We start from the raw sequence: 19,690 nt of genomic DNA on the forward strand, positions 1-19,690 counted from the left end.
TAAAAAATATGTGGTATTTTTAAAATCTGTATTCATCAAATGTGCTTTAAATACACTTTTTCAATGGTAATTTAAAACATACATTTTGAAATATACAAAGATATATTTTAAATATATTGAAAGTATATATTTTTAATATACATATGTATATATTTTTAAGTATACTACAGTATACCTTTTTAATATGTATTTGCCAAAAGTAAACTTCTTTGATAGTATATTTGTAATATACTATTGAATTTAAATATTTTCAAATGTAATAGCCAGGGTGCTACTCCTGTTTCCACTGATGCTGCTACTCCTGTTCTCACTCCTGATCCTGTTTCCACTACTGCTGCTCCTGTTCCCTCTACTACTGCCCCTGTTTCCACTGCTGCTACTCCTGTTTCCACTACTGCTGCTTCTGTTCCCACTGTTGCTGCTCCTGTTTCTACTACTCCTGCTCTTGTTCCCACTGCTGCTACTCCTGTTTCCACTAATGCTGCTTCTGTTCCCTCTACTCCTGCTCTTGTTCCCACTGCTGCTACTCCTGTTTCCACTAATGCTGCTTCTGTTCCCACTGTTGCTACACCTGTTTCCACTACTGCTCCTGTTCCCACTACTCCTACTTTGGTTTCCACTACTGCTCCTGTTTCCACTACTCCTGCTTCCGTTTCCACTGCTACCACTGCTGCTGATCTTGTTGCTGCTACTACTGCTACTCCTGCTATGACCAATACATATCTCATCAATCTTTACCATATTTGTTTTATTTTGGTTCCCACTGCTGCTACAACTCCCACTACAACCACTGCTGTAGCTGCTACTATTCCCACCCCTGCTCCTGTTCCCTCTACTACTGCCCCTGTTTCCACTGCTGCTATTCCTGTTCCCTCTACTACTGCCACTCCTCTTTCCACGACTGCTACTCCTGTTTCCACAACTGCTACTCCTGTTTCCACGACTGCTACTCCTGTTTCCACAACTGCTACTCCTGTTTCCACGACTGCTACTCCTGTTTCCACGACAGCTACTCCTGTTTCCATGACTGCTACTCCTTTTTCCACTAGTGCTGTTCCTGTTTCCACTCGTGCTATTCGTGTTTCCACGACTGCCACTACTGTTTCCAGGACTGCCACTACTGTTTCCAGGACTGCTACTCCTGTTTCCATGTATGCTACTTCTGTTTCCACTAGTGCTATTCCTGTTTCCACGACTGCTACTCTTGTTTTCCCTACTGCTACTCCTGTTCCCACTGCTGCTGCTCCTGTTTCCACTACTGTTGGTCCTGTTTCCACTACTGCTACTCCTGTTCCCACTGCTGCTGCTCCTGTTTCCACTACTGCTACTCCTGTTCCCACTGCTGCTGCTCCTGTTTCCACTGCTGCTGCTCCTGTTTCCACTGCTGCTGCTCCTGTTTCCTCTACTGTTGGTCCTGTTTCCACTGCTGCTGCTCCTGTTTCCACTACTGCTGTTGCTCTTGTTTCCACTACTGCTGCTCTTGCTCCTGTTCCCACTGCTACGATTGCTGCTACCACTGCTACTACTGCTACGACCAATAAATATGGCTTCAATCTTTTCCATATTTGTTTTATTTTGGCTCGCAATGCTGCTACACCTACCACTGCTGCTACACCTAACATTGCTGCTACAACTCCCACTACAACCACTGCTCCTACTATTCCCGCTACCGCTCCTATTCCCACTACCGCTCCTGTTCCCACTACCGCTCCTGTTCCCACTACCGCTCCTGTTCCCACTACCGCTCCTGTTCCCACTACCGCTCCTGTTCCCACTACTGCTGCTCCTGTTCCCTCTGCCGCTGCTCCTGTTCCCACTACTGCTGCTCCTGTTCCCTCTGCCGCTGCTCCTGTTCCCACTACTGCTGCTCCTGTTCCCTCTGCCGCTGCTCCTGTTCCCTCTGCCGCTGCTCCTGTTCCCTCTGCCGCTGCTCCTGTTCCCTCTGCCGCTGCTCCTGTTCCCTCTGCCGCTGCTCCTGTTCCCTCTACAGTTGCTCCTGTTCCCTTTGCCGCTGCTCCTGTTCCCTTTGCCGCTGCTCCTGTTCCCTCTGCCGCTGCTCCTGTTCCCAGTACTCCTGCTCCCAGTACTCCTGCTCCTGTTCCCTCTACTACTGCTCCTGTTCCCAGTACTGCTGCTACAACTCCCACTGCTGCCACAACTCCCACTGCTGCTCCCACTGCTGCGGCTACTCCTATTCTTACTCCTGCTCCTGGTTCCACTACTGCTGCTCCTGTTCCCTCTGCCGCTGCTCCTGTTCCCTCTGCCGCTGCTCCTGTTCCCTCTGCCGCTGCTCCTGTTCCCTCTACTGCCGCTCCTGTTCCAACTGCTACTACTGCTACTCCTGCTAGTGCTGTTCCCATCATTAAATAAGGCCTCAATCTTTTCCATGCTGCCTTATTCACCTCATCATCATCAGCCTTCTGTTTCCTTTCTTTATTTGAGAATCGTTCTTCCTTTAAGAACGTCTCAGCCATCTTGAACATCTCGTTGGTGAAGTGTTGTCCACAATTAGCTGTGACCATCTCATCTACTTCAGTCAGGAAGCTTCTGACCTGCTCTCTTTTCCTTTCGGCTCTGTTGTCAAACACACAGTATCTACCACCACACAAGAAGACCAGCTGTGACACATCATGGTTGGATCGGATCCACTCCTCTATGCTCTGGTCTTTCAGCGCATCTCCATGAGTAAACAGAACCATGCAGTACTTCAAAGCCTCGCTGGTGAACAGTTTTGGAAGTAGCTCAAACCGTTGGACGTCAGCGTTGGTGATTTTGCCTATTCTGACCACAATGACGAAGGCATGTGGTCCAGGACTGGTCTTTACTGTCATCTTCATGATCTCCAGGTACAGTTGTTTAGGAGTCAGAACTTCATTAACGATTCCTGGAGTGTCGACCACTGTGACCTTACAACCCTCCACGAGGGCGGAGTGAGAAACACTCTTGGTACTGACTGAATCAAAGCCACAGCCTGATTTAAACCCCTCAAATCCCAGGATGGTGTTGCCTGATGAACTCGTTCCAGCTCCTGGTGGGCCGAGCAGGACAACCCTCCTGGCTGTGGAGACATCCGCTGTAAGACAGAAAACACATAAAAACAGATGAGCTTACCTTATCATTACTACAGTCTGCAAACTGATGGACGGACGGACATGAAGGAAACTGTATTAATCCCCAGTGGTGAAACTCAATTGTCACCAAAGACAACAACAGACTCATACAGACAATAACAGACGAGGTTCACAGTGCACAGACAAAAACACATTACAAGAACAAACACCAGAAAATGCCATCTGAAACAAGACAACAAGACACATGATTGACATAGAAAGATGCTGATTTTAAATCTAAAAACCACAACTAAAGGTGTTTTTTAAAAAAACTGCTGCCGGGACAAAAGTCCTCCTCAGTCGTTCAGTCGACCACTTTGTCATCCTGAATCTCACTGAATGAACTTCTGAATACTTTAAAAACACAGTGGAGTGAATGGCTTTCAGAGGAAACAATATTTTTTAACTTGGCCCTTGATCTCTTTTCCAGAGTGACCTCTAGTGGATCCAGGGGAAGGCCAATCACTGGGCCAGCCTTTCTGATCATCTTAGTGATCCTGCTTTTATCATCCACAGTAATAGCTAAGATCCCCTAATAAAACACATAAAGAAGCTTTCTGCTTATATCAAAGGATCTGAGCTTCCTAGAAAAGAAAAGTCTTGACTGAGCCTTTTTAAATACAGCATCAGTGTTCTTTTTCCAGTTTAATTTACTGTCCAGATGGACACCAATATTTTTATTTGACTGGACAATTTCTAGCTGCTAACCTATAATTATCACTGGGGAGACCTTCTTCTTCTTCCTTCTGAAATCGATGACCAACCCTTTGGTCTTTCTAATATTTAGTTTTAAGAAATTGTCATCACACCAGCTGACAAAAGATTCAACCTCCAGGTCGTTGCCTCGGGTAAGAAGACCAAGCAGGGCAGTGTCATCTGAGAACTTTTGAATGTTACAGGACATGCAGCTCTATAAAGCTGTATAAAGACGTAAACATAAACAAAAAAGAAATGTGTGGGACCACCAAGCAAGATGGCTGCCTGACTGGATATGTGCCAGGAAATCCACTTGATCTAAGATGGCACCACAGATGGCTGCCTCAGTGTGTTGGTGCTCAATGTTTTGTGTTGTTTTTGTTTTAAATACTGTTTTTTGCTGTTATTCCCGGAGCTCTTTCACCAGAGATGAGCTCATGAACATCAGGGGAACAACTCCAGCGGACTTACTTCCAACTTTTCTAACTTCTGTAGAATTACTGGACATTCTTGTTAAAGGTGCACTTACCCTAACTTACGCAGTGAAACGGCGTTGGAGAGGGGAACGTGCCGGCGCGCTCGTGCGTCTCCGCAGACATGGATTGCGTATAGCGCTGCCGGGAATATTTCTCTCCAACGACCGCTCACTGTGCAGTAAACTGGACAAACTCCAGCTGCTGGTGAGGAGAGACAGAGACTTTTCCTCATCCTCCGTTTTGTGCATCACAGAGACCTGGCTTTGTGTATCGATACCGGACTCTGCGTTCCAGCTGGCTGGCTTCCAGCTGTTCAGAGCGGACCGCGACACGAAGCTCTCCGGCAAAGCGAAGGGTGGAGGAATCTACTTCTACCTTAACAACAGCTGGTGCAACGACGTAACAGTGATTCTACAGCAATTTTCACCGGACCTGGAATCCCTCATCATCCATTGAAAACCCTTCTACTCCCCACGCTTTCACGCATCGCTTCATCCATCCTGGCCGTGGTTCACATGCCGCCACAGGGCAACGTGCAGGACCGACCCAGACTCTTTAGTTAGCTCAACAAAGTGTCAGTACTGTTGGTGCTAAGGCTAAACTAGCAAACCCTGAGGGCATGAGCAATGATGGAAGTGTGCTGTCGGCTATGTAACAGTCTCTGGTAAAAGCCATGAAGGAGATGGGGCAAGTTGTGAAGCTTTTAAGATCGTAGTCGGACCGCAGTTATTCGAATAAATGTGTTTACATGAACGGGATAATTCGATTTTAGTCGGACTAAGCCAGTAATTCGAATCCATGTAACCGCACTGACTGTCTTGCTCAAGGACACAACGACATGGGCTAGCGTAGTCAGGGTTCGAACCACCAATTAAAAGATGGGCATGCTAACCACTGAGCCACAGCCACCCATATCCTCAATTGTAAAGACATACCGATCTGGGATATTATAAAACTTGGAACCTGTGGCTATGGCAATAAGGACAGAGGCAGGTATTAAGGGGTCTGCAAGGGGAAGAGGAACACAGCATGTTTATGTATGCAGATTATATTACTGATCAAGGATACTTTGGAATATATATATATATATATATATATATATATATATATATATATATATAATAAAAAGTTATAGCTATTTTTTTCCACAAATACACTACATGTATTATAAATATGTTTCCCTATTAGCTTATTTTCTCAGAGCGCCTGTCTTCCTCTGTTCCTACGTGACAGAGACACTTCCTGTGGACATGAGGGTACAACCTGTAGGCAGAAAGTAAGAACATATGAGGTTCATAACACGTGGATATAATGACCACCTGCCAATGTTCAAACTTATTGTTCACCAGCTTGCTCTTAACTCCAACCAGAGGTATGAGATGAAGGCTGTAACTACTAACCAGCTGTGATAATTAACTCTGATACTGAGGACACGTCATGACAATCACAACATAACAGCTTTACATCAAATAGAAACTTTAAGAAGTCGATCGTACGATACCTGGAGACTCAGGTGGTTTCTGGGTTGTGAGGTGGCCTGACTTCATTAGTAGATCTCTCACTTGTTTAGCATCATCAACCTTATTGTTGAAGAGGTGACACGCCCCTGCAAACCTTTGAACTACATCTGGAAGCGTAGTGTCATCTTGAAAGATAAACTCTTCCAGTGACTTGTTTTTCAAACTATCACCACCAGTGAAGAGCAGGTAAGTCTCTTTCAACCCATGTTTCCCGAGGACTTGAATGACTTTCCTCACATACTTCTGGTCTTCCTCTGTGAATCGTCCAGCTCGGACCACCACTAGAAACAGACAAGGTCTGGTGGACTGCAGGAGCTTCTGACAGTAATTTTTAATCTTCATCTTAGTTTCATTGGTGTTGAATATTCCCGGAGTGTCGACCACTGAAACCTGTTTTCCGAAGACATTTCCTTTTTTTTCAGAGATTTCTTTTGTAAGTGGTGTCCAGGCATTATTTGACTCAGACTTTGCTCGTCCAAGGATGGTGTTTCCTGATTCACTTTTACCAACTCCTGCTTGTCCAAGTAGGACAATGGTCAGATCTGGATCTGGATTCATGTCTAACGATCAGAAAACCTGCAAAAGAAAAAGATCAGATTGAGCAAGTTAAAAAAGGAAATTAAATTATTTTTGTGTAAATCTCCTTGTCTGATAGGGAGACACACAAAGCAAGGATTCATTGTTGGTCCTCTCTGAATTTCAGAATGCTTTGACCCATCCATCCATCCATTGTCCTGTTTCGGGTTGCGGGGCGCTGGAGCCGATCCCAGCTGTCCATGAGCGAAGGCAGGGTTCACCCTGGACAAGTCGCCAGCCCATCGCAGGGCAGACATAGAGACAGACAACCATTCATGCTCACATATTCGGGCAATTTAGAGTCCAATTAACCTAAGCTGCATGTCTTTGGACTGTGGGAGGAAGCAACAGAACCTGGAGGGAACCCACGCTGCCACGGGGAGAAAACAGAAGGACGTGCCAGACCAGGATCCGAAACCCGGTTTGACCCTAACCCTCTTGCTGCGAGGCGACAGTGCTAGCCACTTCACCACCGTGCAGCCCAGTCAGATGCAAATGAAAATCCCGCCAGCCGCCCAGTCTACATAGCACCCATTTTTTTTTATTATCCCCTTCACAAACAAATTAAGCTCCTTTTAAACACCCTTTGGTGACTAATTGGCCCAGACCATCTTTCGATAGGTCCGTCTCACCACCCAAAAATATGTGCCCTAAACATTTATGTTATTGTGCCAACCCCGAAAATAACCCTACTAACTTACTAACATCTAGACCCGGTATCAATAACATAACTTATAACACTTCTCATTTACTTCACCCAAGACAGCAAAAACCTTGTCACTTCCCCCTTTCCTTTTCCTCCACTTGGTCCCACCCAGAACTATAAGTGGGTGCTTAGGCACCCGGGCAAATCTTTTGCCCGAACACCCTGGGCAAAGAGGAAACAGGTAAGTATCTCCATGCCATCTACAATATTTCCAGTTCATCATATCACTAGTCCTTGCAGTGACGACCCGTCATCACAGGATCATTATTAAAAACTGTACAGTAAATTCATAGAGGGCTGTTATTCTGCCGAAAAGTGCGAAGAGTACCAATGAGCGATCTCAAATAAGTTGTGGGTTTTATAACCTAAGACTAACCCTGTAATCCCAGCCCAGCTATCTCCAACCCAGTTAAGCTAACTGTAACCCATTTCAGCTAACTAACCCAGTTTAGATAACCCTAACCCTGAGAACTGGTCCACTCTCCATTGACGTGATCACAGATGTTGAATTTCAACTGAGGATCATTTGTTCAGGACCAGTGGAACTTCAGAGGAAGATGTGAAGTAGTTTCATAATATAAATATTTGCGATTATAATCGCGCCGTGTCTGTTGTGAACACCCTTTTATTGTCAAGCGAGTAAACTGATGCAAAGCTAATTTTTGTGCCTCGTTCGGTGTGAACACAGCATAAGTGTTACACAGACTCACTCCTACTGACTCAGTGTGAGTAAGACAGAACCAGCTACCAGGTGAGATGTGATTGGTCAAAGAGCGTTAAGGAGCCGCCTCAAGCTGGCCAGCGACCTGGCTACAGAAACAGAAAGCAAGGCAGCAAGAGACGGACAGGAGCTGGGAACATGAGAACATAAGCTAATAGGGAAAAATACTTATAATACATGTAGCGTATTTGTGAAAAACAATTTCTTTATACAATAGATATAACTTTTAATTATATATATACAAATATATATATAATTATATTATAAAATAGCTATAACTTTACTACCTGCGCTCCGAAGCTTATGTCAGTCTACTGAACATACTGTGTGTCGACTCTAAGTGTCGGAGCTTGTATCAAATGACAATTGTCACGAAGCTTCGAACGTCACTGGTGCTTCACAAAGCGTTTTAATGGTTTGATGCGTTGGACAGCTTGAACGTGTTGCCGCCTAACTGTTCTCCATATAATGCCTCAGTGTCAATCAACTATCTAGGTTAATAATTCAATGTTGCACAAAACACTGCCACTTCCACCATGCCTTGTTCATAAGCACCTTCCACTGCCACTCCTATGACATCTTACCTCACTAATAGAAGCTAGGACAAATACTAATTATAAATCTGTTGGCATAAAACTTTAGGGCCGTAATAAAACAACAATAAACTATATTGTATACGTATCTATAGTCTAGTAGGTTATGCACATGCTTAATAACCTCTTCTGTGTTATGTGGAGAGGATCGAGTCCCAGCATGAACAAGTCTTTTCATATTATTAACCAGCATTTAGTTTTATTGCAATGTAAAAAATGTCAGAAGCAACATGTATAACGGTTGTATATAACATCAAATCTTTGAACGAACACGCAGCTTTAATTGACTTTTACTGCAGAAATGTGAGATTAAAACATTGAGGCGTTGTTCTGGTGCTTCAGCCACAGTGTTAAACTGTCAAGCTGCTGTCATTCCAGTCTGCCACCAGATGTTGCTGTTGAATCATTTTCAGTACAGAGACGAAGAAAGCCTCAATGCTTCACAAGGCTTCATCCGCCCATCCCTAGCCTAAATGCAAGAGCATTGAAGCAGACATTAAAGTAAGGGGAGGGTTAAATGTTGGGTCAACACTCACCCTGCTTCAGCCTCCAGCATCTCTTCTGCTCTCGACTGGAAATGAAGTCTGGACTGTGTGACTCCAGACCTCCTTCTCTCCCTGCCTCCTGGATCACCAGTCACTGTGGCTCCTCCCCTCTCCATTTCCTGGAAATCAGCTGAGTTTATAGAAGTGTGTGTGTTTGTGTGTGTGTGTGTGTGCACTAACAGGAAGTCATTATTGATATGACTTCCTGTTAATACTTTGAAGGCGGCTTTAAACTGTCCGACTTGACCTCAGTTTTTTTTTTAAAGCCTCTTGCAGCGGACACCTGCTCTCTCTGGATTCCAGGCAAGAAGCAGCTCTAACGAACGAGCCTGCTGTATAACCAAATGCAATCCAAAATATTCTAACTTAAAACTTATCAAAACTCTGGTCTGGATAAATTAAAGGACCTTCACAGGAGCATCCTCCGTGGTGGCATCTCTTGGAAGATTTGTATTAATTCACTGTGATTTTATTTCAACGTCTTGGTCACGCAGGAAAACGTCAGAGAGTCTTTCTTCCCCACAGAGACTCCTGCCTGTATATCTCTCCCTCTCCCTCTTCGTTAAACATGACAAGCGTCAAATCACAGATTTCAAAGTCTTTCATTCTGCTGGTCTTTGGGCCTGGTAGGCCGTGAAGCCTAAGGATGGCGCCATGCCACCCAAAGCTTCTAGCAATGCCACTGAGGAATATGTCACCGTGGCTAAAATGCGTGAGTTTTTGGATCAGCAAAAAGATGGTCTTGATTGATGAGGCCTACGGTCTTAAAATGAGAAAGAGGTGACATTGCATATTTGAGATACGACAAACTTATTGTCCATCCACCTACCCAAAGCCCACACCAACAAAGAAATGTTCAGTCAGGCTCCTCAGTCTCCAACCTTAGGTATGCATTAAGTACTTTTTATTTTGTTTTTATCTGTATACATGATTCCTTACATACACTATGAGCTACAACACATCTGATCTGGAAGGCCAGACCTTTACACCTGTTGATCCCTTTACCAGTGACTCTTATAATTTTGACCCTCATTTACATTTTTTTTTTATCACTTGATGTCTCTAACCTCTGTAGTTTTTATGATGAAACTCAGTTTAATGATTGATGTGTTTCTCTGCCACGGAATACTTTCTCTACTTTTCATCTAAATAGAAGAAGTCTTTATGTCTCTTTGACAAACTGATTCATTATTTATCTTTACTGAAGCATGATTTTTTCGTTATTGCCCTGTCAGAAACATGGCTTACTGAGGATTCAAGAGACTTCTTTAAAATACCAAAATACAACTCAGTTCACCATGTAAGAGGGAATAGATCTGGAGGTGGAGTATCTCTGTTTATTCATTGTGATTATGATTTCAAAATTAGGGATGATCTCACTTTGAAGTCAGAGAGGGATGAAGTGGAATCTGTTTTTTTAGAGCTCTCTGGTGGAAACAATGTTATTGTGGGTGCTATCTGTCGCCCACCTGACTGTCATCAAAGTTTTTAATGACAGTCTGGGTCGTTCTCTTGACCTGATAGACAATGAGGATAAACCTTGTTGCATTTAAGGCGATTTCAATATACACCTTCTAAAAAATCGACAACATACTCCTACTGGGGATTTTCTTAATATCATTTTTTCTAGTTACTTTTTCCCTCTTATTCATAAAGCAACACGAGTTACAGAAAATTCAGTGACTTTGATTGATAACATCTTAACCAATTATCTGAGTGAAGGAGTTCAAATTAAAAAAATAAAACATACTAAGAAAATTATGCAGAAAAGAATTATGAGCAAATCAAATATTTCTAAATTTAATGATATTCTTGTCATTTCATGGGAAGATTTATATGTGGAAAATAACGCTGATTTGGCATATCAGAAGTTTATGAAAGTTATTCACCTTAGTTTCAATGATTGTTTTCCAATTTGTAGTTCCACCAAGAAAAGCAAGCAATTTAGTAAACCCTGGTTCACAATACATTTAGTGAAGCTGCTGAAGAAAAAATATAAACTGTACAGGAAATATCATTTCACTCTTACTCCTCTTACTCACGGTGCTTTAAGTGCTACGGAAATATTACAGTGAAACATTTGTGAAGTGTTGAAATGATACAAAAAAACACCGGGAAAGTAATCAACCAGGTTCTGCAAAGAGAAAAGACTACCAAAGAGCTCCCTTCAGTCCTTTTGGATGGTGACAATTATATTGAAAAGCCGTTTGACATCGCTCAAAAAATGTAATGAATTCTTCGTGAACATCGGTCAGGATTTAGCAAACAATATTCCAGCTTGTCATGGGAATCCACTGGATTTAATTCCAACAAATATCCCTTTTATCTCTAATTTTATGCCTCCAGATATTCTTGTCAAACAAGTGAAACAGTCATTACTGCAGCCACTTGTCCACATCTTCACCTTGTCTTTGAAAACAGGTGTTGTACCAGATGATTTCAAATTTGCGAAAGTTATTCCTTTGTTTAAAGCAGAAAACCCATTTTGTTCTAGCAACTATAGACCCATATCAATATTGCCTTGTTTTTCAAAAATACTGGAAAAGATTACACAAAAAAGGATATTGTTTCATATTGAGTCTAATTCAATTCTTTACAAACACCAGTTATCTCTGCACTTGACAACAATGAATTTGTTTGCAGTATTTTCATAGATCTTTCCAAAGCCTTTGACACAGTAAACCATAATATTCTTTTGGATGAATATGGTTTTCATGACATCACATACACATGGTTAAAAGGTTATGTCACAAACAGAAGACAGTTTGTATTAAAGGTTGGTATTCAGACGGGGCTAGACTGGTATGCGGGGTTCCACAGGACTCCACTCTTGGTCCATTATTGTTCCTACTTTATATTAATGATTTGTCCAATGTGTCAAAGAGTATTTTTCTGATGACACAACCCGAGTTCTCTCTCATTCAAATTTCAATTCTCCAATTATGGAAGTTATTGCTGGTTTAACTGCCTACGCTTCATGGTGAATAAATAAGCTATCTTTAAATATCAGAAAGTCTCATTTTATTACTTTCAGTGGTAAAAAAATCTTACTCGAAGGATTTAACAAAAATCTCTGCAAACTGTCTCTTTATTCTTTATTACAGTTTAATTTATCCTTATCTTTCTTACTGCAATATAGTTTGGGCAAGTACTTTTCCTACTTCTCTGAAAAAAATGCTGGTCCTCGAAAACCATTTTGTTAGGATTGCAACACGATCACAGTCTCACATCTCAGGTGCTTCTTTAATTCACAAACTTCAGATTCTTACTATTTCTGACATTAACGTTTCGTTAACTTGAATTTTCATGTATACGATTATTTTAGGTGAAGGAAATATCCCTTATCATTTCAAGATCTTCTTTAAAGTAAATTCGCAGGTTCATTCTTACTTAACTCGTCAATCTTCAGATCTTCATCCTCCTAATTTACTGACTAGGGGTCAATTTTCTATTAGATTTCGTGCAACCAAATTATGCAATGGCTTTTCCCACTTAACCAAGAAATGTCCTTCTATTAAATGTTTTTTAAAAAAGCCTAAAAGAAACTCTAATTGCTGTTTTGTAAGAGGGTTTTTTTTGTTTTGTTTATGTATTAGTGTTCATGTCTTTCTTGTATTACCTGTTATTAGTTATTGTATTACCTATTGTATTATTTTTGTATTAACTGTTATTTAGTTATTTTTTTGTTTTAACTTTAATAGGTGGAGGCTTCAAATAAGCCCAGTTGGCTTTTTGTCTCTTCCTGCACTTTTATATTCATTTATCTCTATTGTAATTTTATTTTATTGTTTGAAGTGTGCAAATAAATAAATAAATAATAAAAAAGATACTTTAACTGCCTTAAAAACAGTTTGGTATTAATACAACAACAAAATGACATCCAGATCTCTTATGAAATACATGTCAATAGAGATACGACACAATATCAAAAACCCAGAATAATTATGAATTTATCTTCGTAACGTCACGTCTTTGCTGTTAGTTTCAGGACAACCCAATTAACACAAAGAAAACAACGGTGGACATATTCCTCTGCTCAACAAGTGAGGCTGCGTGACGGCCCCTGATCACTGCAGGTGTGCTTGATTGCAGGATGCAGAGCACCTGGGCCTGAAAGAGGAAACTGCATAAGAGCCCTGCACTCAAGATGCTCACTGCACAGGTTTACTGGAGAGACACACACACACACGTTGCTGCCGTCCTGTTCTGGGTTCCTTTAGGGACGAGAAGATGAAGCCTTGTGAAGCTTTGAGGCTTTCTTCTAGTGATTCTTTCCATCCAACTGGTTTGCTCATGGGCTGAGGCGTCATGGTGCTTCAGTTGCTCTATTGCGTCAACAAGTGGACAATGAATGTAAAACAGGCAGTGGTTATAACGCCATGACTTTGGAGTTCGAAGCTTTGAAATTAATAAATGACCGAATTTAATATTTGTGATGTCAATACATAAATTATGAACTTATTAATATGGTGTCTGTCTTTATGATATGACAAGGTCAAAAGGGAAAGTGGAAACAAATTGGGTAGACTGTGCTTATGTTACTTGGGACAACAGTTTATCCATTTTTATTTTTTTAAAAAGAGCAACATTTCCACCATGTGGGCTTTGGGCATTTTTTTATTTTTTTTTAAACAATTTTGCCAGCTTTTGAAAAGCAGTTCACAGATGAAGCCGCGGTAGACGGAAAACCAACAGCTAATTTGTACAGATTTGGATAAACATTTTTCCGTCCTTCCCAATACTCCAGCGGTTATCCAATCTTGTATTATTTGGTTCTCCCAGGTACACTTGGACCTCCACTGTTTCGTCCACCGTGACATTTAGGGTCCTCGTCTGCAGGACGGTGGCTCTTCTTTCGAGAGGACCTGGACCTTCTTTTGGAGGGGGGGGGGGGCACGTACCATTTCATATATTTTTAAATATTTGTTCTTCAGACGCCAAACGGTGGTCTTGGGCACCCCCGTGTCCTTCAGCCAGTCCTCCCATCGTGGACCTTACTATGGTAGGACAGTAAACAGCCCCCTTATGCTGGAAGTGGTACTGGTTCTTTCGCGTGGACCTGAACCTTCTTTGGCTCGAGGTCTCTGGCTGCTCAGAGTCCTGAAGAGGGGAGCAGGACCCTGGTGGCTCCTGGAGAGGAGGGGAACAGGAGTTGGAGACACTCTTGGAAGCAACCAAATTCCTGGACACAATGAAAATAGAAATGTTATTTATTTGATGGACGGGTTGAGACTCTGGCTGGTGAAGGGTCAGAGCTGTGGACTCCAGGAGGGGAAGCCTTGGTCTTTTGGTTTAAGGGCTTTGAGGGGGTTTGTCAGGGCTGGAGGGTGGTCGTTGGGGCGATTGTAAGCAAAAGGGATTTCCAAGTTTCGTATGTTTTAAAGGAATCCTCTCCTCGGGTTTTGTATAACGTGTCCTTTGGTCAATGTTAGTGATCGTTTTTGTGAGATTATTTTCCAAATTAACTACTTTCCCTTTTATGGCAGTGATGGTAAATGGCCCAAGCATGTCACACTCCATGTTTTTTTTAAGACGAGGTCTCCAACTTGGAAGTCGTCCTCTCATCCGCTATCCCAACTTCGTTTACAGATTTTGTCCTGACTTTTCAGAACATTTGTCTGCACTTTAGCATATACTTGGGGTTATTGTATGAGTTCTTGAAATGCTTGCTCTTTCGTAGCAAGATTTTCAACTTTGGCACTTGTCACCTGAAGTAAACAAATAAAACACAAGTGGTGTTTTATTCCAAGCCATTTATCCAAGTAATCCTAATCCCTTCACTCCAAAAGAAACGTTTGGCACTGCACATTAACTGCAGAATGTGTGTACACACAGCTTCATGGTTAAAGGAAATGTGTGTTGAAGTTGGTTTCGTGCTCATCTCTAGAAAACTGAAAGTAGCTCCTCCAGAATCAGTTAGTTGTTAATCCCTTTCAACATTGTTTGGAAGTGGAATGATGTACATTTTGTCCAACTGATGTGCACAAATTAGTTGTACTCAATTCAGCTACTCAGTCCTTGTGGAGTGCATGTGTAAAAGTATAAATGTGTGTATGCAGTGCGGGTATGTATATGGATGTAGATGCATGTGGATAAGCATGTCTGTGTAGATGTGTGTGTATATAAATGTTAACTTTCACGAACCGGACCGTACAGCCGTGACAAAAAGAAGAGAGACACAGACACAAAGAGCGGTTTAACAGAAAAAGGTTTATTTTAACTTGTTAAATTAGTTTGAGCAGAGTTTCCTCCACCAGCCCACTGGAGTCTGGTGGGGCAGAGAGAGAGAACACTCAACCTGGAGCCCTTTACCTCGTTGACCCTAACGAGCGCCAGGTGTCCCCACTCTCCTGACGACCCTGTCGGCCACGCCCACCTGCACACCTGCAGGACAACTGCCAGTGGCAGAGAGGGTCGTCACACTTGCGTGAAACGTGTGTAGAGGAAAGCAGCTCCCTGCAGCACTAACACTGATACAACCTGATGCTCACACATCCACACTGTTTTGTAATTTGCTTTTAGTTTTCCAAAATGAGCTATTTAGTAGTAGCTACAAAAATTTTTTTTTGCACAGATATGACTTTATTTTCATTGTTCTAACTGAAGCTGTAAACCTCGGGGAAACACTGAGCACTGCGCAGGATGTTGAATCCTGCTGATGGCGATGTGAAACTGTCACACGTCCATCTTGATAAATTAAAAAAAAAAAATCTGCACGAAAGCCTTAAAGGCGAAAATCACATCATTCACCATACATAAGACATGAAACAAGTGATAAAATATACCTTGTTGAATCCTGACAATGTTTTAATTGAGCTGAATTGGCTCCAAATGGATCAACGAACACAGCCCGTCCTTTGTTCGGATACATGGCCTTGAACAGAAAGGATAGTTTTAATGTGCAATATTCTGAGCTTGATATTTAGTGGCGTTGGTCTTTTGGTTTAAGGGCTTTGAGGGGGTTCGTCAGGGCTGGAGGGTGGTCGTTGGGGTGACGTAAGCAAAGGGGATTGGCCAAGTTTCGTATGTTTTCAAAGGAATCCTCTCCTCAGGTTTCGTATAATGTGTCATTTGGTCAATGTCCGCGATCGTTTTTGTGAGATTATTTTCCAAATGAATTACTCTCCCTTTTTATGGCAGTGATGGTAAATGGCCCAAGCATGTCACTCTCCATTTCCCACTTTTCTCTGCTCTTGCCGGAGGTTTTTTGAGGTATCCAACTTGGAAGTCGTCCTCTCATCCGCTATCCCAACTTCGTTTTACGGATTTTGTCCTGACTTTTCAGAACATTTGTCTGCACTTTAGCATGTACTTGGGGTTGTTGCATGAGTCCTTGAAATGCTTGCTCTTGCATAGCAAGATTTTCAACTTTGGCACTTGTCACCTGAAGTAAACAAATAAAACACAAGTGGTGTTATATTCCAAGCTATTTATTCAAGTAATCCTAATCCCTTCACTCCAAAAGAAATGGAGCTTCTTACCTCATCCACGTTTGGCCCCTCGGATGGATATTGAGCCTCTCTGCCAAACATTAAATAGTTCGGGCTCTACTGGGTGGTGAGCTGCTTTTTCGTTCTGAGGCCAAACATTGTGGCCTGCAGATATTGATCCCATTTGTTTGGATTTTGTCTGGCAAGTTTGCTGAAAGACCTGAAATATTTCACATAACAGACATTTCCAGTCAACAATTTATTTGATTTGATCATTTCATAAAATGCATCTTACGTCTGTTTAGTCCCATTGAGCTTCTCAACCAACCCGTTGGTTTGGGGATGGTGAGGAGGCGAACAGAAACTTCTTTTGATACCAAGGGTTTTACAGAGTTCAGCATTCACCTTAAAGTGCATTTAGCAACACACTTTGAAGGTAGATTTGTGTCTTTATTACGCAAAAATAAGTGATTTAAAAGCAAAGTCAGCATTTACAGTTTTGCATGAAAACAGCTAACATTTGTCATTACTTTACCTTATTTTTAAACTCTGTCTCTTGGTCTGTCAGCAGTCTCTGAGGTGCACCACATTTGTATACAAAATCAATAATACATTTGGTCACCAGCTCTGATTTATTCTTCAGAGGGTAGGCCTCTGCCCACTTTGTGAAATAATCAACCATTACACAAATGTATTGATTACCACCCTCGGTTACGGTCAGCTTCATCAAATCCATTCCCACAAGCTCAGATGGCTCTGCAACCTGAAAGAGTTGAACGATAATTAGACAACTGTAGGAAGTAACTGAAATGTAAGCACATTTAGCTGCATGGAAAATTTATTTGGACAATAACCTCACCTCTATTGGGTTATATTGAGTCTTTTCTCTTAAACTCACTTGTTTGGCATTATGGACACTGAGCGACCTGTAGCCAAATAATATTCATTTTAAATGTATGTAGACCTTTGGTCTAGCACAAACAGTAACAAGTAAAGGAGATTTATTTGAGCGTTTTTATTTCCAAATATTTCATTAAAGCTTTGATAAATTTTAGTAGACGTTTTGGGAAAAAGAGGGAGATAACTTGCGGGTCACTTCTTACCCATTTGCAGATATCAGCTTCCATGCCTGGCCAGTAATAGCGGCTGATAATTGCGTGATGAGTTTTCTCAACCCCACAATGTGACCCAAGATCACTGCTGTGAAAATCCATGAACACTTGGTTAGCCTCTTCCACCGCATGGTCTTTTCTTCTTCGGCATATGTAGTGGAGAACTCCATCTGTTTAAAAAAATACCCACATCAAATGCAGCTATGAACACTTCACCTCTCAGGTGGACAAGATGGAGCATTAGTACTTTAGATTTACATGGACATATTTGGGCATGTTGTCTATAGTTTAGCTAGTCATGCAAATGATCTGGCATATTGTAAGTATTTGACATTATCATGCCCAATGTGCGTATTGTAAATAGTTCAATGTAAATTATTGTTTCATTTCCTACATTTTTACGCTTTACTGTTTTGTTTTGTTGTATCTATTGAGTACTTTGCGTTTGTGATATTTATTTTTGCAGATTTTTATTTTAATTTTATTTTTTGTCTCATATTTAAGTTGTTTTATTACTGTGACAAACAAATTTCACCTCGGGAAATCTAAGTAATTTAGATTGTAATGCACTCTTGCATATTGTAAATGTATATAGACCGATACAGGAAAACATTCCTGCCCACTGCTATTAGACTTTACAATAAGTCCCCTCTGGCCTGGTCCTCCAATTCACCCATCAACAACAGCCCCTGCACCGCTTTTGTTGTCTAGTTAATAATAATTATAATAATAATAATAATGCATTTCATTTGTATTGCACTTTATATTTTAGCAATTTAAAGTGCTACAGAACAGAATAAAACCAGAACATGTTTAAGATATATTTAAAAGCAGAGCTTATAAAAGATATTTTAGCAGTACGCTTTCTTAAAAAGGTGAGTTTTCAGGTCAGGTTTAAAAGCCTCTGCAGTCTGTGGGGCCCGAAGATGGTCGGGGAGGGTATTCCACAGCCTCGAAGCTGCAGAGGAAAAGGCCCGATCGCCCATAGTGCGTTGCTTGGTTCTGGGGACTTGGAGGGTGTTTTTGGTCGCAGAACGGAGGGTGAATAGTTCTTTTAGGTATTGGGGGGCATGTCCGTAAATGCACTGATGAGTGAGGAGGGAGAGCTTATAATGAATTCTATGTGTGATGGGGACCAGTGTAATGATTTCAGAACAGGGGTGATGTGATTGTATTTGGGGACTCTTAGCAGTATCCTGGCAGCGCTGTTTTGGATATGTTGCAGTCTCTGGATGTTCCTGGTAGAGTTTCCGACAAGGAGAGCATTGCAGTAATCCAGTCAGACAAGGCAAAGGCATGGACAAGTTTCTCTGCATCTGTCAGGGTGAGTGTTGGACGGAGTTTGGCAATGTTCCTGACGTGATAGAAAGCTGTTTTGCAGACGTGTTTGATGTGGGTGTCAAAAGTGAGTTTGGGGTCCATTTTAACACCTGGGTTGGTGACAGATGAGGAGAGAGGGACGTTTTGACCAGAGAAGGTGATACAGGTTACGGTGGAAGATTGGAGCTGATGTGGTGTGCCAACTAGGATGGCTTCTGTTTTTGAACTGTTTAGTTGAGAGTTGAGTTTCATCCACGTCGCTATGTGCTACAGGCAGGTGGTGAGTGTAGATAAAGAGTGAGAAGCAGAAGAAGTGGGGGTTGTCCTCATATAGAGCTGTGTGTCATCAGCATAGCAGTGATAGGATACCCCATGCCTGCTGATTATATTTCCCAGGGGAAGCAGGATATGGTTCATTCTTCTCTGTGAAAGCAGGGGGGTTTTGCGGGGGATCCGAGTGAAAAAAGGTGGGGGCTAGTTTCATGGTCCATGTTTAGCTATTCATTGTCATGTCACCATATCTTATCATAATGTTTAGACCTTGTATTGAAGATCATATAAGAAATAATAAAGCTTCAAACAAAGTTCAGCTTGCGGAGACCCGTGTCCCGTGTCCAGCCTTTTAGGCTGGACACACGCGCTGCAGGTGTACTGCGTTGGCTGCCGGCGTTTTTTGGTGCCGGGCCAAGGCTCCTGTCCTGCCGCAGCAGCCTCGGCCGCCTTCCTCTTCCTGTATGCGGTGGTCCTGGGCACGCGTGGTCCAGGAGGAGGAGGCTGGCTGGTAGGAAGGGGAGAGGGGAGGCCGGCAGAGGACGGGCCGGGCTGTTCCCCATCTGATGGAGGGGGTGATGGGGAGGGGCGGAGGTCCCTGATGAGGGTCCTGGC

General features: G+C 42.3%; 1 protein-coding gene across 1 annotated transcript; it reads right to left on the bottom strand.

Annotated features, from left to right (window-relative positions):
* Positions 1-607: 607 nt before the first annotated feature.
* Positions 608-9,010, bottom strand: LOC137780253 (adhesin Ata autotransporter-like). Its single transcript, XM_068568715.1, has 3 exons — positions 8,935-9,010; positions 5,784-6,378; positions 608-3,073 (listed from the first exon to the last, which is right to left on the bottom strand). The coding sequence occupies exons 2-3, from the start codon at positions 6,358-6,360 to the stop codon at positions 735-737; spliced, it is 2,916 nt and encodes a 971-aa protein (XP_068424816.1). The 5' UTR covers positions 6,361-6,378; positions 8,935-9,010; the 3' UTR covers positions 608-734.
* Between the last annotated feature and the right edge of the window lie 10,680 nt (positions 9,011-19,690).

This window comes from Clinocottus analis, unplaced genomic scaffold (assembly GCF_023055335.1).
Source record: "Clinocottus analis isolate CAN_PGR_092001 unplaced genomic scaffold, fCliAna1.0.p SCAF_8, whole genome shotgun sequence".
Classification (NCBI taxonomy): domain Eukaryota; kingdom Metazoa; phylum Chordata; class Actinopteri; order Perciformes; family Cottidae; genus Clinocottus; species Clinocottus analis.

Coding starts and splice junctions, on each gene's coding strand:
- LOC137780253 (XM_068568715.1), bottom strand. CDS start 6,360: ATGAATCCAGATCCAGATCTGACCATTGTCCTACTTGGACAAGCAGGA. Junction 3,074..5,783: donor GAAACCACCTGAGTCTCCAG/GTATCGTACGAT, acceptor TCTGTCTTACAG/CGGATGTCTCCACAGCCAGG.